Genomic DNA, 15693 nt, shown 5'->3' on the forward strand with positions numbered 1-15693 from the left:
ATAAGATGTAGATTTAAAGGTAATATAACGTTTTTCTGTCCAAGTTCAAAATGAAATGTAGTCAGAAAATCCACATATACACCACATTAAACCATTCAGGAATTCTTCCTTTTTAAACCATTATTTTGTCAACTTTCAAAAAAAACAGTTCATGGAAACATATTTTCAAAAAGGAAATAATATAGAAGAAGGATAAAGATAAAAATATCTATTTATTCATGTTCTCAAAGACTCAATTCAGTAAACTACACATATGAATCCACATTGTATAATTAAGGACTGAGATCTCCTGCTAAGGAAAGTAGAAGGCATGTTCCAAGAGAAACATAAAGGTACATGCTTGTTAAGTAACCAGCTATGCTGAACGCTCACAGAGTCTAACATAGGTGCTAACTGGAAACTGCCTAAGGATTCTCTGGGATCTGTAAGTAAGATATTGATTGAAAAACGGGAAATGTGGAAAGAAAAAGTGTACTTTTTTCTGCTCAATGTATTTGCATAGAAATAAACTAGCACTCTGCAGAGCTACTAAATGTAAAAGGCTTTAGGCCAAACCATCTAATCCCCATTGCTGTATGAAGACTAACGATAAAGCAGTATGTTCATTCTGATATGTCTTAATTTTCTTAGTATTAACCCTAAATCTTTTAAATGTTTTTCATAGCTTTCATTTTTCCCCAGTGAAAACTTAATTATACCCAACATAACATTATTTTATAAATAATGAAAAGCTTTCCGTTATTCACGTCGTACCCTGGATCTATTTTCAGGTACTTCTTATACCTGCTTAAAGTTTTTTATTGTAAAACAAAATAAATTTTAGAAATACTATAAAGACCCTTACCTTCTAAATTTGCTTCCCGCAATCCAAATTTTCCAACAATTTAACACAAGCCCAGCTACTTCCATCAACTGGGTTCCATAGGTTTCTCTATATCCTCAAACCATTTTTACTTAAACTAGTTTTGATAGGTCCCTGAAATAAAAATGCTCTAAGACATCTAGATTTGGTCACTTATATTAATATATGGTTGGGCTTAACTTACTGATATTTTATTTAGAATTTCTGCACATTCAACTATAAGCAATACTGGTCGACAGATTCTTTTTTTTTCTTTTAACAGATTCTTTTTATTGTTATATTTTTGCATGATTTTGGTATTAAAAATATGCTAACTATGCAGAAAAAAATTGAGACTTTCTATCTTTCTATGCAATGGAATACATAACATAGAAATTGATCCTTAAAGATATGACAGGATTCACTGGTACTCTTGAAGTGAAAGACTGTGGACAAGCTAAACTTCTTCCATGGATATTTATTATTATATTTATTAAAGTTTCTACATCTTTTTTTAGGGGGTGTGATAGTTCACATATTCCTAGAAAATCATCCATTTCACTCACATGCAACATCAGGTTAATTATAGTATATTTCTAATTATTTTGAGCACCTTGCAACTGTGTTCTAAAGTAATTTGTGCTTAAAAAAAATCTTGGCTAGTCTTGCAAGAGAATTCATGATTTTTTATTTACCAATTCTGCTTTTGTTCTCTAATTCATTAAGTTCTGATTTCACTTTAACTTTTTGTTGTTGTTGTTATACCCTACAGCTATTTTTCTAAGCAATTTCTTTTTGAAACACAGTTAAAGATAAAGAGAGAATCATAGGAACTATTTTTATATATAGAAAAATGGCTTTGGGAAGGCATGGTAGCCAGCAAGACAATTGCAAGAGTATTTTAATATTGAATTTTCTACATAAAACCACTAATATCTGATTCTAAACCTGTACACAATTATTCAATGTCAATATTATATAAATGCAGTTACTTTTTTTAAAAGAGGGAGACGAGACTGTAGGGTAGAATTGATTCAATTTCAGCAATTTAGTGAAATAAGATGAAATCACAAAACTGAATCAACACACAGTTAGTTATAATTCAGCACAGTTATCAACATTTTACAGCACAAAAGATGGACTACAAAAAGATAAATACTACTGCATTAGCAAAAGTTTTCCTTGTAAGGAAAGTATCCTTTAAGAATCTGAGTTTCTAGATTCTGGATTTGTTCTGTTCCAAAAATTGTGTAAAAAATTCTGGTATGCAGAAGAAAGTTGGAGGTTAAAGCATGGGAATGTATACATAGTGAATCTTGTAGTAGGCAACGTCTGTGATTAACTGTTACAAATATTAAACAGTTCTTTCGTGAACTAGAACAAATGTACGACGACATTATCAGAGAGAGTTAATAACGGAGGGTACATGGAAAAAATGTATATATTGCAAACTACAGACTATATACAGACTATAGTTAACAGTAATATTTTACTACTCTTTCAACAACAATAACAAATGTATCACATCAATATTATGAGTCAATAATGTGGGGGGAGGTGAGTAAGGGGTATGGGAGGATTTGAGTTTTCTTTTTTCTTTCTTTTCTGGAGTAATGCAAGTGTTCTAAAATTGATCACAGAGATGTATGTACAACTATGTGATGATACTGTGAGCCAGTGATTGTATACTTTGGATAGTTTGTACAGGGTGTTAATATATTTCAATAAAATTGCACAAAAAACAAAACACAACAACAAAAACTCTGGTATGATTATAAACTTCTAAGAGATTGGCCATGTCAAAATGTTTTTAGTTTTAAGAAATCTTTTCTCCTCTTTTCCACAAATCTCAACATTTTCATCCTGGAATTAACAAACTCAGAGAATGGACACTTTGCTTCAGATTTAATAGAAATTAATTTTAAAATATCAAAGGTATATAGTATAGAATAAGTTCTTTAGCTTCTCAGAGTCACCGTGGTGCAGAACTGATGAACGAGGAGAATTTTCTGTGACACTGGGAATGTCCTGCCAGTACAGCCACATGTAGCTTTCAAGCATCTGAAATGTGCTAGTGCACTGCGGGACTTTATTTTAAATTACATCCATTTAAATTTAAATAGCCATGTGTGACTAATGGCTCCACAAGGGACAACTCTTTGCATATGTGACTGAATACTCTACAACTCTTAAAAATGAACACATACATAAAACTTAGTAACTCAAACTAGTCAACCCACCACAGTTCAATATTGTGAACTTTAACAGACTGGCAATGATTTCTTAGATATATAAATAGACACATTCTCAAGTCTAAACCAAAACACCCCATAAAAAAAATTACCTTTTCTCCATGCTTTACAGTATGAAGTGGAAGCTGGCCAATAACTCTCTTAGTTTCTTTTCTATGGCTCTTGGGTAGGAAAAATATTATTGAAAACTTTAAGTTAAAAATCTATTTTAGAAAGTCAGACATTATAATATATGCAAGCACATAGAAAAAATTTTAAAAAACAAAGTTAAATGACTACACTGAAAATAAGTAAAAGAAAAATTTTACGTGTTAAGGTACAGAAAAGTCAAATGTAACAATAGTTGCTTAAGAATACTTACTTTCAATCCCATGTCTGAAGAAGAAACCAATTCTTATGTTTAAATATTGGAAAGAAAGTAGTAAGTTCAGAATAGGGAAACCATACACCTGTTGACATCTCTAAAAGTAAAGAGCCCTTCCTGATGGTCAGGTGGAAGACAACGCAGAAATGATTACCTATTGCCTACAAAGTCAGGAAGGTCAACTTCTCAAGACTATAGTGGTGAGGCTGAAATTCAAAAGGACCGCCTTTGGAAGCCTCCAGCTCTCTGATGTTACTAAGACAGTGTCTCCCTGCAGATAAAATGGCTTTAAAGTTGTTCCACAATGGAGACACAGACGTGCCCATCCACTGCTCCTCGCCTTCGGGCTTGTCAGAGAACCAGGGTTACATGAGGACAGCTCTACTCTATCTCATATCTTTCTGTCACTCCTTTATGGCTGGGAAAGGACAAAGAGGTATCTGCAAGAGCCAAACATGCAAAACATGACCCAGTTAAAGGTATCTAGGTCCCCACAAAACAGAAAATTTAATATATTCCGAGTCAAAAATTATTTTCAAGAATCCTATTAATATTTAAATATTATGAATGAAAATGGAATTAAGAGTATGGTCAGTAAAAACTTCAAATAATACATGTGGGAAGTACTTATGAACTATCTTTAAAAAAAAAAGCAAAGTTAAAAAAAAGTTATCCTGGGTGTGCAAGAGTAGTTCAGTGGTAGAATTCTTGCCTGCCATGCAGGAGATCTGGGTTCAACTCTTGGCCTATGCACTTCCCAAAACAAACAAACAAAAAATTCAACAAATGGTGCTGCAACAATGGGATACTCACATGGAAAAACAATGAAATATGACCCCCACCCTATAGCATACCAAAAAAAAAAAAAAAAAAAAAAAAAAAGGTTATCCTTAATTACCTGAGTTCCGAACTGTGAGCCAGTATACAGGAAACGCTGTATATAGTAAAATATCAGCCAAGCCAGTGAGATGATCATCATGGTGATGAAGGCAATGGCCACAAACACCACAGACTGGCCACTGATGAACTCCTGCATATGGCGGGTGCCAGGCCCAATGGATATTTGTACTGGAATTCCTTTTTGTACAAGATCCAAAATTTCTTTTCCTTTTGGGTAGCTTATCATAATTACCACTATATTTCCTGTTCCTGTGGGAAAAGGACAAAGAAATCAATAAAGAACATAAAAAGATCTGCAGAAAGTTAAGATAAATATAAACAAATGCATATACATTTGAAACTTGGATGAAATGGATAGTTTTTAAGGAAAACATAAGTTTCCAAAACTGATCCCAAAAGAGAAAAACAAAATAGATTGCTTGCTATGGAAGAAAGTAGGATAAATCATTAAGAACTATCTCCCTAAAAAGCTATATATATATATATATAGCAAATTTTACCACCACACCTTCAAGCAACAATTAACAGTGATATTTAAACCATTCCACAGAAGATAAAAAGAAGGAAGCTTTTAAAAGCATTTCAAAGATAACAAAATCGAACAAAGGTAATCACAAAAAAACAAACAAAAGAATCATACAGCCCAATTTCACTTATGAATATTGTAACTGAGAAGTTAAGATTTAAGGGATGATTATGATTACTGAATCATTATATAGGTATTTCTTTTTACTTTCTGGTATATTAGTGTGGACAAAGGAAAATAATGGAAATCTCTGAACTATAATCCAATTGCCTTGGATTTCTGATAATGATTATATAGACTTTATCTTGTGCCCCAGTGACTGTAAAAACCTTGTGACTGACTTTCACTTGTACCCATTTTCTGGTTTTTCAACTTTAGAGCCTTATGATCACTAAAGACAGCCCCTAAGGTTTATTAACAAAGGGCCTTCAGTCAGCGTAGAACTAATACACTCTAAGTTATCTTGATAACTGAAGCTGCATCTAACCAAAATGGGCCTGTCTGACATACATAGTACTTAAGCTTTAACCTATAAGTCACCTATACCTCATTATCATACTAAAAATTACGCCCACCATTTTAAAGCTGCCATTTACTTACATAACTTCTGTAACTAAGCATGCTATCAATCTGTACATGCTCAATAATTAGATCACCTCCAATTATATCATCTGGGGCCACTGTGCTCATTATCTTAAAACCTGCCCATTTTTTGACACTATAAAACTATTAGAATTACTGCAATTCTAGGTGACAGATTTTTAGGCCGACAGTCCATCTAATCTCCTGCCTTGCGTCTAGCAATAAACTTTCTCTCTTTGAAACCCTAGTCATGGACTGGCTGTTATTTGCACCAGGCAGAGAACTTACCATTTTTTATCAAGTATCAATTTGGCAATCTAGATGGGACAAAGATTCCTAAGAAGGAGTCCAACTGCCCAAAGTTCTGGAGCCCCAGTAAAACAGGTAAAAAGCCTCCTGCAGCTGCTAGACTTTTTCTTAGTCTAGACACTCAATAACCAGGTTTTGCTTTCTTCTGCCGGCACTCCAGAACCATCAGTGCCTTAAAAACCTTCAAAGAGAGAAACAGTTTCCAGTTCCAAGTCTGAACATCTAACTGGGTGAGTAGATCATCGAGGTAAAAGTGGATCAGGAAGTTAATATGGTGGTTCGAGTCTCCTCAACCTGGGCTTGAGGCCCTGCATCTGGCTTCTAGAATGATTCCCTTTGCTCTGACCTCTACAGCTTTCTGTTTTCTAGGTACCATCCTGTACAGGCTTCAAGGCCCTGCCCTGAGTTTGCTGAGTAAACTCCTGGAAAATAGATAATCCAACAAGTAACTGGTATTTAATGAGACCAGGTAAGTGTATCATGCTTGTTCAACTGTTAAGTGGTGTATTAGTTCATTATACACCACTTAATGTTTAATGCTTGTTTGTTAATTGGTGTGTTCACTTTAGTTATTGATTGGCGTATTACTTAAGTATATAAGTATTAAGCATCTGTTTAAAATTGTTGGTTGGTGTAGGGGTGTAAGCCTTCCTGGCAATGTGGGACAGAAATCCTAGAACGAACTGGGTCTCAGCATCAAGGGATTGTAAAAACCTTCTACACCAAAATGGTGAAGAGGCCGCCAGCTCAATGGGAGAAAATGTTTGGAAACCACATATCACATATCAGGCTTGATAGCCTATACATAAAGAAATTATACAACTCACAACAAAAGAACAAACAACCCAATTATAAAATGAACAGAGGATATGAACAGACATTTTTCTGAAGAGCAAATACAGATGGCTAAAAAGCACATAAAGAGATGCTAATTTTTATTAGCTATAAGAGAAATGAAAATTAAAACGACAATGAACTATCATCTCATACATATAAGAATGGCCGCTATTAAACTACAAATGTTGGAGAGAATATGGAGAAACTGAAACACTTACTCACTGTTGGTAGGAATACATAATGATGCAGCCGCTGTGGAAGGCAGTTTGGTGATTTTTCAGAAAACTAAATATTGAGGTTCCCCATGACCCAGCAATACTGATATTCGGTAAGCGCCCAGAAGAGCTGAAAGCAGTGACATGAACAGACATTTGCACACAGATGTTCAGAGAAGCACTATTCAGAATTGCCAAAAGATGGAAACAATCTAAGTCCCCATCAACAGAGGAGTGGATAAACAAAATGTGGTATATACATAAGATGGAACATAATGCAGCAGTAAGACAAAATGAGGTCCCAAAGCATATGACAATGTAGATGAATCTTGAGAACATAATGCTGAGTGAAATAAGTCAGAAACAAAAGGACAGATACTGTATGGTTTTGCTATTATGACTCTGGTAAAGGTAATCTAAGAGGTTATGCTGTAGAATACAGCATACCTAGAGATACACAAAGCTAGAGACGGGGAAAAGTCACTCAAAGAGGTTGAACCTAAAGTCAAGGAAACGGATAAAGGTGATGATAACTATTAGTGGGGTTATAAGTAACACTGCCATACTGAAGGTGAATACGATTGAAAGGAGATCTATAGTACCATGTATTCTACTGATTAAATCTACAATTATAAATAAGTTCTCACATGAACTATTTCAAAGGTTCAGTAGTGGACAGAGAGTCAGTAGCAGAGGGGTAAAGTAGGAAAACTAAAAATGCATGCTATGGCCAACAGTTAACAGGAAGATATCAATAGTACTTCAGCACTACCAGGGGCAATTAATTGGAGAGGAAGGACAAATGATAAGGGGTAGTTTTGATTTGATTGTTGGTGATGCTGTGTTTGCTGGTTCTTTGACATAACAGACCAAAGAAAATTGTCTAAAATTGAGAGTAATACTGATTGTACAACCAAGCAAGGATACTGTAAGACATGGTTTATTTTGGATATCATCCACGATGCGCAATAGATGGAGGGGGCCAAAGGGTACAATGACTAAGAAGCAGAATAGCAAACTGTGATACATTTATGTGATGGAATATGGTGAGGCTACAAAAAGGAAGGACATTGAGAGGCACAGAGTGAACTGAATAAACCTTGGGGACAATTGTGTTGTGCAAAATAAGCCAGAAGCAAAAGAACAAATATACAAAGATCTCTTTAAAAAAATACTTAAATGAAAATGGGAGTCTAGACTGTAAGCCCTTATCTCAGCCACACTTAGTGTGAAGTTGTAAATATATTTCTAGATTCTGAGTCCCTGAGCTATGTGTATATCAGCTGGTGTTTCCCTGAACACTGGGTGACTCTGCTACCAAAGGCCATGGATTCTTTTGCCCAATACACTCAAAAAACAATTCCTGAGACAAAGGGGTTTCAAAAAGAGAAAGAATTTATTATTAGGCACATGGTAGAGCAGATGGCCTAAAATCTGTCTCCCCGAACTGCAGCCCAAAATCTGTCTCCCCGAACTGCAGTAACTCGGGTAGTTTTATTAGAGAAAAGATGGGCAGGGCTTAGGATAATGAGCACAGTGGTTGCAGATGATGTAATCAGAGATGATCTGATTATTAAGCATGCGCAGACTGATTACATGCTTAGCCACAGAAGTATGAAAGAAAATGGCGGAATGATGTATATAGGTGACTTGTAGGTTAGTCTAAGCCACTGCACATATCTGGCGGGCCCACTTCAATTAGATTCCATCTTGGTTATCAAGATAACTTTGGACTTGGGGTGGGTTAGTTCTGGGTGCACCCAAGACCCTTCATTAATAAACATTAGGGGCTGTCTTAAGTGATTACAAGACTTTAAGGTCAAAAAACTTGATAACTGGGTACAAATGAAAGTTAGTCACAATGTTTACAATCACAGGAGCAAAAGTAAGGGCTATACAACCACTACCAGAGATCAAGCCAGCTGGATTACAATGGAGAGATTTCAAAATTTCCTCTGCTACTACAATATACCAGAAAGCAAAAAGGACTATCTATATAATGATTCAGGAATCAAAATCATTCCTTAAATCCTGATTTCTCGGTTGTAACTCTGTGGAGTCCACAATGGTAGTTCTATGTGGTTTAATTTAATACCAGGATACATGTCAGACTATGGTGAACTGATAATTAAAAAGTATTGGTAGAGTCCCCTGAGGGTCCAAAGGGGGGGGGGGGATATATAATCTCAACCAGTGGGGACTCCCAAAAAAATAGGTGAAGCCCTGGATTTTGAGGCTTGCTCTTTGTCATGGTCAGGTTCATGTGTCAACTTGGCCAGGTGGTGGTACCTGTTTGTCTGGTTGGGCAAGTGTTGGCCTGTCCGTTGCAATGAGGACATTTCATAGAATTAAATCATGACCATGTCAGCTGCATCCACAGCTGATTCCGTTTGTAATCAACCAAAGGGGAGTAGTGTCTTCTGCAATGAGTGATGCTTAATCTGATCACTGGAAACCTTTTAAGGAGGATTCAGAAGAGACAGTCTTCCTTCCTGCTTCGGCTGGCAAGCCTCTCCTGTGGAGTTCATCCAGATCCTCCATCGGAATCGTCGGCTTCATAGTCTGACCTGCAGATTTTAGACTCTGCATTTCCATGGTTACGTGAGACACTTATAAATTTTACATCTGCGAGTGTTTCCTGTTGATTCTGTTTCTCTAGAGAACTCTAAATAATACACCCTTACAAAATTTATTGCTGTAGGGAAGAAGCTAAAACTACCCATAATGAGGCCTAAAAGTTGTTCCAGGAAGCTTCTTTGTTGCTCAGATGTGGACTCTCTTTCTGGGCCCAGCTCTACAAGGAAAATCATTACCCTTCCTCCTATGAAGGATATGACACTCAGGATGAAAATCACCCTGACAATGTGGGTTATGACTCCCAGGGATGAGTCTGACTATGGAACTGTGGGATCGACAAAGCCTTCCGAACCAAAAGCGGAAAAGAAGCGTAACAGAAGATGGATCTAACCAAAATGGGTCTGTCTGACATGTACAGTAGCTTAGATTTTGACCTATAAGTCACCTATACTTCATTATTATACTAAAAATCATGCCCATCATCATTTTAAGACCGTCATTTTCTTACACGACTTCTGTGACTAAGCACGTAATCAATCTATGCATGCCCAATAGTTAGATCATCTCTAATTACATCATCTGGGGCCACTGTGCTTATTATCCTAAAACCTACCCATCTTTTGATACTATAAAACTATGAGATTACTGCAGTTTGAGAAGATAGCTTTTTAGGCTGACAGACCATGTGATCTGTTTTACCCCTTGCAATAAACTTTTTTCTCTCTTTGAAACTCTGGTGTCATGGGCAGGCTGTTATGTGCATTAGGGAAAGAACCCATAGCTTTTGTTCAGTATCCCTGTCAATACAAAATGCCTAAAGCATGTCCATTAAAATCTGGGACGCAAAACGACTATTATTTAACACTGCTCCAAAAGCATAAGCACACATAAGACCCCCCCTCCAAAAAAGGGGAAAGAAAAATAGAAAAAACATAAACTAATTAATTTCACATGAATCTATAAACTAATACAACAAGCATAAAATATTAAAAGGATTTTAAAATAACTAGAAATGCTGCTTCTAAAGCTCAGTTAGGGAAAATATGCAAGAATGATCAGGAAAACTTTTTAAACAGGAATAGTTAAACTAGCCTTTATAGTTAAAGGAAGATAAACTGTGTAATAGTAGCATATGAAAAGCATCAGAATAATGGGATAGAATAAAAAGTCCAAAAACGCACAGAAGACTAAAGCGGAATTGCAAATTAATAATGTCAAGACTTTTAAACTAGAGGCACAACTGGATATGGGGAGAGGGTGGTGGTGGCTGGCAGGAAGCTGTACCCCTTCCTTAAAAGTGATGGAAAAACCAGCAAAGGAAATGAAGTCACTTCACAGAAAAGAAAATACAAATGTATTTCACAACAGCTTCATTGAGATATAATTCTAATACCATCAAATGTACTCTTTTAAAGTGTACAGTTCAGTGTTTTTTTAGCATATCTAGTATTTTAGCAACCACTATCTAATTCCAGAACATTTTCATCACCCCTAAAAGAAATCCTTGGCACATTAGCAGTCCTTCCACAATAAATGGATTTTGAACATATGAAAAGTTGTGGTACAAACAAAACAGCCTGGCTAAGATCAAAAGGTTTGGCATGGTATACGAGCAAAAGAGAACACAAACCCCAGCACTCTTAGACAGTGCTAGGGAGTGAATCACTATAACCTGCATGAAGGACAACAGCTATCAACACTTAAAATGCTCGTAAGGCTTTGACCCAGCAATTCCACTCCTAGGAACTTGAAAGCACATATGTACACATTGACGTATATATAAAGATGTTTATTGCCAATGTTTTTTCTAATTTTTTTTTTTGCTATCACAATCTAAATGTGTATCATGAGAAAACAGCTATATAAATTAGACTGAGGCATCTCTCTGTCTCATATCACAGAGCTGGGAGTCTGTCTTACTTTGTACAGTAAAATTTCTATACTCTGTGCACACATTACCTATTCAAAAAAAAACAACTTTAAATGCATGTAAAGGATGTTCTATGGTATTACACTGAAACCACATTATAACACTGTTTCTTTATTGAAGAGAGAAATTTAATCTGTAGCAAATCTACTGTGGACCTCAGCTGCTGGAATCTGGTTACTGAAATACCAGAAGTGCGCTTCTACAATGACTGCTGTCTAGAAGCCGACCCTTGACCCAAGGCCCGTAAGTGCCTCTTGGCAAGACTGGAGTCCTACTCCCAGTCATCCTTGGGGGAAGACGCAATAATGAGTTAGGCATTTCCTGTCTTCAAGAAAACAAACATCTAGGAGCTAAGAAAGATGAATATGGAAATAATTATGACTATCATACCACTCACACGGCACTTTAAAGCTAAGAGACTTTTTTTATAAACACCCTTTTGTGGTGAATTTCTGGCACATATAAAAGTAGAAATAGCATAATGAACCCCCCAGGTATCCATTACTTAGTTAAAAGCTTTTATATGGAAAACAAAACTGTTTCTATGTTATAAACTTCTGGAAAAAGATAAAGTATTCTTTGTGTGATAATGGGGAGAAACCAACTCTCAAGTATCTCACTAGAAGCAGAAAGATGCTGTACTATTCCACAGTTGAGGCCTCAGCAATCTGTGATTGGCTCACTATCACAGTCTAGCTGGAAAAGCCAGTGCTAAGGTCAGAGGACCCTTGTCCCTGGCAGCCCGTCTCCTCCAGGACCTCAAGCGTGGAAGGGAAAGGATGTAGGCGTCAAAGCTGGACACACTTGCACTCAAATCACACTGTTTTCCACTCTCTGGATATAGATAAATCAATTCTTCTATAGCTTCAAAATTCTGGATGGCTTATTCCAGTCTACTACACCATTTTGTTTTCCAAGCAGACTATTTAAGTATATTTCAAAAGTTTCCTGAAGGGGACGAAATATGTAATAACTACTGAAATATGTAAACTAGTGGAATCAATCTGCTTAGAACATTAATTCCGGCAGCAACACGTACATTTTAGAAGTCTAGCTAGAGAATTTCATGAACTTTCAGGTTTTCTTTTTCCCAGTACTTTAAATTTCATGCTCTCTCCACCATTCTTCCCCCTCCATGGAGAATTCTCAGTCCAATCTCTCAAGCTCAACTTGGTCCAATCAGCTTAAACTCGACTCAAAGCTTTCCAGCACCACCTGCCCTTTTGTGTACCCAAAGCACCAACACCTCTTTGATTCACCTTTTACACTCATGCTGCAATTTATTTACACAGCTCTCTCCCTCACTAGACGAGTGCTACCTATTCTTATTTACTGACTTTTGTAGACTCAGCAACACATAGCGATGATTACCTGAATCATAGTACTAGTAGCCAATTTTTCAACTAAGAAAGCCTGAATGGATACTGATAATGGAAACAGAAGCCCATGAGTCATGGGGTTAAAATGAAAATGAGTTAAATTTTCTGGGCCTTGCGGGCACAAATGAAATCAGAAGGAAAAGACAGATAAAAAAGACTGAGATGGTATTATCTAGGAATGCCTAGAGGGTATAATGATAGCAACTAGATATACAAATTAAAAAATGTTTTTGCATGAGGAAGAACAAAGGAATGTAATTATTACAGGGTGTTGAAAATAAATGGTAATTCATATATATATATATATATATATATATATATATATATATTTTTTTTTTTTACATGGGCAGGCACCGGGAATCGAACCTGGGTCCTCGGGCATGGCAGGCTGCTCTTACCTGCTGAGCCTCAGTGGCCCACCCGGTAATTCCTATTTTAAAACTTTAACTTATGTGTGAGACTAAAGCCAAAAATGTTTATTTGGTACAAAATTTATATTTTGACTAGTACATTTCCTAATATAACTTATGTGAACAGCTTAATTGAACACCATAAGTACATGGAATCTTGAGTAGGGCACGTGATTTTGTAGGTTTGTCCAGAGTGATGCCCTGATAAATCCCAGAGCGATTTGAACAGTGAATAAAAAAGTATTTGCAAAGTCCCCTTGGGAGAATGGCAAGAAAGGGGGAAAATTCAACTTCCCCATGTGGAGAAGTCCTGATATTCTCACAAGCAGTGGGGACAACCAAAGCAATAGGCTGAGCCCCAATCTTGGGGTTTGTTCACATAAAAACCCTGCGAAGGACAGGCTAAGCTTACTTAAAATTAGGCCTCAGAGTCACCCCCAAGAGAACCTCTTTTGTTGCTCGATGGGGCCTCTCTCTCTCAGCCAACACGACAAGCAAACTCACTACCCTCCCCCTCTCCACATGGGGCATGACTCCCAGGGGTGTGGACCTTCCTGGCAACATGGGATAGAAATCCTAGAATGAGCTGGACTCAGCATTTAGGGATTGAGAAAACCTTCCTGGACCAAAAGGGGGAAGAGAGAAATGAGACAAAATAAAGTGTCAATGGCTGAGAGATTTTAAGCAGAGTCAACAGGTTATCCTGGAGGTTATTCTTATATATTACAGAGATACCATCTTTTTAGTTAAGGTATACTGGAGAGGCTGGAGGGAAGTGCCTGAAAATGTAGAACTGTGTTCCAGGAGCCACATCTCTTGAAGATGATTGTATAATGACACAGCTTTTGCAATATGACTGTGTGATTGTGAAAACCCTGTGTCTGATGCTTCTTTTATCTACCTTATGGACAGATGAGTAAAACGTGGATTAAAAATAAATAAATAATAGGGGGAACAAATGTTAAAATAAATTCAGTAGATTGAAATGTTGGTGATCAGTGAGGGGGAGAGGGGTATGGTACGTACGAAATTTTTTTTTTTCTTTTTATTTTTCTGGATTGATGGAAATGTTCTGAGAGGTGATCGTGGTGATGAATATACAACTATGTGATGATATTGTGAGTTATTGTGTATATACCAAGAATGGAATGATCATATGTTAAGAATGTTTGTGCTTGTATGTTGTTATGTTTATAAAAAAATAAAAATTTTTCTGGGCCTAGATAAATTATGTCAATAATATAAGCAAGCAAGTTTGCAAACCATGGTTAGGTCTAGCACTTTTAGCCTGGAAAGATATTGATGTCACTGTTTAAAAAGAGAAAAAAAAAAAAAGGCAGTAAGTAGTATGGATTGATGAGCCTACCATTTAAAAGAAAAAGTCAAGATGCATGTACACCCACAAGTAATTACAAGGGCCCAGCATCAGAGAACCAGGCCCCACTAACCTCTTTTCTTTGATGGAAGTACTAAATTGGGGGCTCACAGTCACTAGGACGTATCTAGAATACTGTGTGAAATCTGACGGGACCTCTCGGGATGGTCTTAAGGAGAAATGGCTTGGGTACAATGGGGTCAATTTGTAATCACTGGATTAACCACACCACCTGCTCCCAGCTCCCTCCTGCTGCAATTGAGGAAGTATCTCTATTAGCTGAGGCCAACCCCTCCCCAGATATTTGACGTTCTCAAAGTTCTGATTTCTTCAGTCATCTCTCTTCTCTCCCGGATCCTTTACCAGCTTTCTTCCATGGGAGTTCAAATATCCCTCACTCTCCGTCGTCCCCTCCACCTGCCCCCTGAAGTTTCTGACTCGATTGCTCCACACCTCCCCCACTCTTCACAGCCAGATGAATTGTGGAAAGAATTGTGTGACCATCCCACTTTCTCACCTCCCAACCGGTTCCCTTCTCATCACTCCAAGGACACTTCTCTGTCTGCATTTTACCCAACGTTGTTAGGTTCTGAAACCAACAGAAAGAAACCAAAAACTAAAATTCAGAAAAAAAGAATGTCTGGCAGGAGAAACTTTAAAAAGAGATTTTAATCACAGCAAGTTCAGAAGGCTGTGATCCACAAATCTCATGTGCCCCTGGAAGCCATCATTCTGCTGTGCACTGGTCACACCTCTTCGTAGCTCAGTTCAAAGGATGATTTTCTTCAAAGTGAGACATTTTCAACTGCCCCATTACAGCTTCAACATGCCACCTGCCGCCCTGAGGGATGTGTAGGAGGAACTGCTTTCGCTTAGAGAAGTACAATAATCGAGATTTTCACCTGAATTCAAGATTCAACGAAATCAGATGGGCTGGTAGAGGCAGTATTCTAAGCCCACACTTAGCAAGTGAGAAACACACCTGAACTTATAGCCAGATTTTTTTACTCTAAGTCTAAAATATTCTTATCATACACAGTTTAAGTTAAGAAACCAGAGGGCCAGCAGGCCATTCCTTTACTTTGGGAAAGGGACGGTGTGACCCTGGGGTGCGCAGGGGGAGAGCCCCAGTTTCCACCCTACCCAACTCTGGGGAATGCTGAGCGGAAAGGGTCGAAGACTAGGAACCAGATTTC

General features: G+C 37.2%; 1 protein-coding gene across 2 annotated transcripts in view; it reads right to left on the reverse strand.

Annotated features, from left to right (window-relative positions):
• Positions 1-15693, reverse strand: part of RNF149 (ring finger protein 149) — a 31394-nt gene that overhangs the window by 14952 nt on the left and 749 nt on the right. For both annotated transcript variants that reach the window (XM_077133908.1, XM_077133909.1), the window contains exons 2-3: positions 4356-4606; positions 3186-3254 (exon numbers count right to left, since the gene is read on the reverse strand). In XM_077133908.1, coding sequence (XP_076990023.1) covers positions 3186-3254; positions 4356-4606 — 320 coding nt within the window. The remainder of the gene's footprint in view (positions 1-3185; positions 3255-4355; positions 4607-15693) is intronic.

Source organism: Tamandua tetradactyla, chromosome 17 (genome assembly GCF_023851605.1).
Source record: "Tamandua tetradactyla isolate mTamTet1 chromosome 17, mTamTet1.pri, whole genome shotgun sequence".
In the NCBI taxonomy this organism is placed as follows: Eukaryota; Metazoa; Chordata; class Mammalia; order Pilosa; family Myrmecophagidae; genus Tamandua; species Tamandua tetradactyla.